This window comes from Wasmannia auropunctata, unplaced genomic scaffold (assembly GCF_000956235.1).
Source record: "Wasmannia auropunctata unplaced genomic scaffold, wasmannia.A_1.0 LD312217.1, whole genome shotgun sequence".
In the NCBI taxonomy this organism is placed as follows: Eukaryota; Metazoa; Arthropoda; class Insecta; order Hymenoptera; family Formicidae; genus Wasmannia; species Wasmannia auropunctata.
Window position 1 is genome coordinate 1 of NW_012050673.1, and position 817 is coordinate 817.

Here is an 817-nt window from a genome sequence, read left to right on the forward strand (position 1 = left end):
AAATTTACCTTTGGCGTGCCTCCGTAACGAATGTCGCATACTTGAGCCAATTCTATGACATCGCCGTCCTATAAAAAAGTCATTTAGATACATCGTGAGCTCGTTTGTTGAAAAATGATAACCGGACGATTTGTCTATTCAGAAAATGGAGCTACGAAAATTTTATAGAGATCGAGCTACCTTGCCGTCGCTTTTCCAATATATAAAGAAACCGTACTCGTCGACTTTAAATAAGCAGTTCGGCTCGTATTCAGTCGTCTCCTTGTCTTCGAACCATCGATCGAACGTCGCGCCATTTCTCAAGAGCTCCGGCACTTCGATGCGCCAATTAAATTCGAACTTCTTTGTCATGGTACGGGAACTTTAAGCGGAACGACGTTAACGTGAACTTCGATGCGAACATGAGCTTGCCCGGTGCTCAAATGCGAGGGTGCCATCGCGGGACTTGTGTCCCAGAGACGCATAACGCAATTAGTTATATCCAATTTACCGTATGAGGATTCAATACGATGGAAACCCGCTGCGTAACGAAGATTCTAAACTTATATAAGCGCGTACATGGCGAAACCTTCTCTAAAGCTCTCGATGTTATATAGTCGCTCAATAGCCAAATATAATGCGCAAATCATTGTTAAGAAAAAAGAGTAATTGTGATATTTGTACGTGACAGCAATAAATTTTGACATTTTCAAGGATAAGTTTTCATTAAAGAAATTAGGAGAGCGGTACGGATACCATTAAAGGAAATATTCTTGAATATATAATAATTTATTAAATTATGGTTAACAATGTGTGTGAGTGTGTGTGTGTGTGTGTG

The 817-nt window shown here is 40.1% G+C and overlaps 1 protein-coding gene across 1 annotated transcript; it reads right to left on the reverse strand.

Annotated features, from left to right (window-relative positions):
- Positions 1-8: 8 nt before the first annotated feature.
- LOC105460981 (1-phosphatidylinositol 4,5-bisphosphate phosphodiesterase-like) lies at positions 9-420 on the reverse strand (the record flags this gene model as incomplete). Its single annotated transcript, XM_011707482.1, has 2 exons — positions 181-420; positions 9-68 (listed from the first exon to the last, which is right to left on the reverse strand). Coding segments are annotated over exons 1-2 (231 nt in total), but the record flags the coding sequence as incomplete, so codon positions are not given.
- Positions 421-817: the final 397 nt, after the last annotated feature.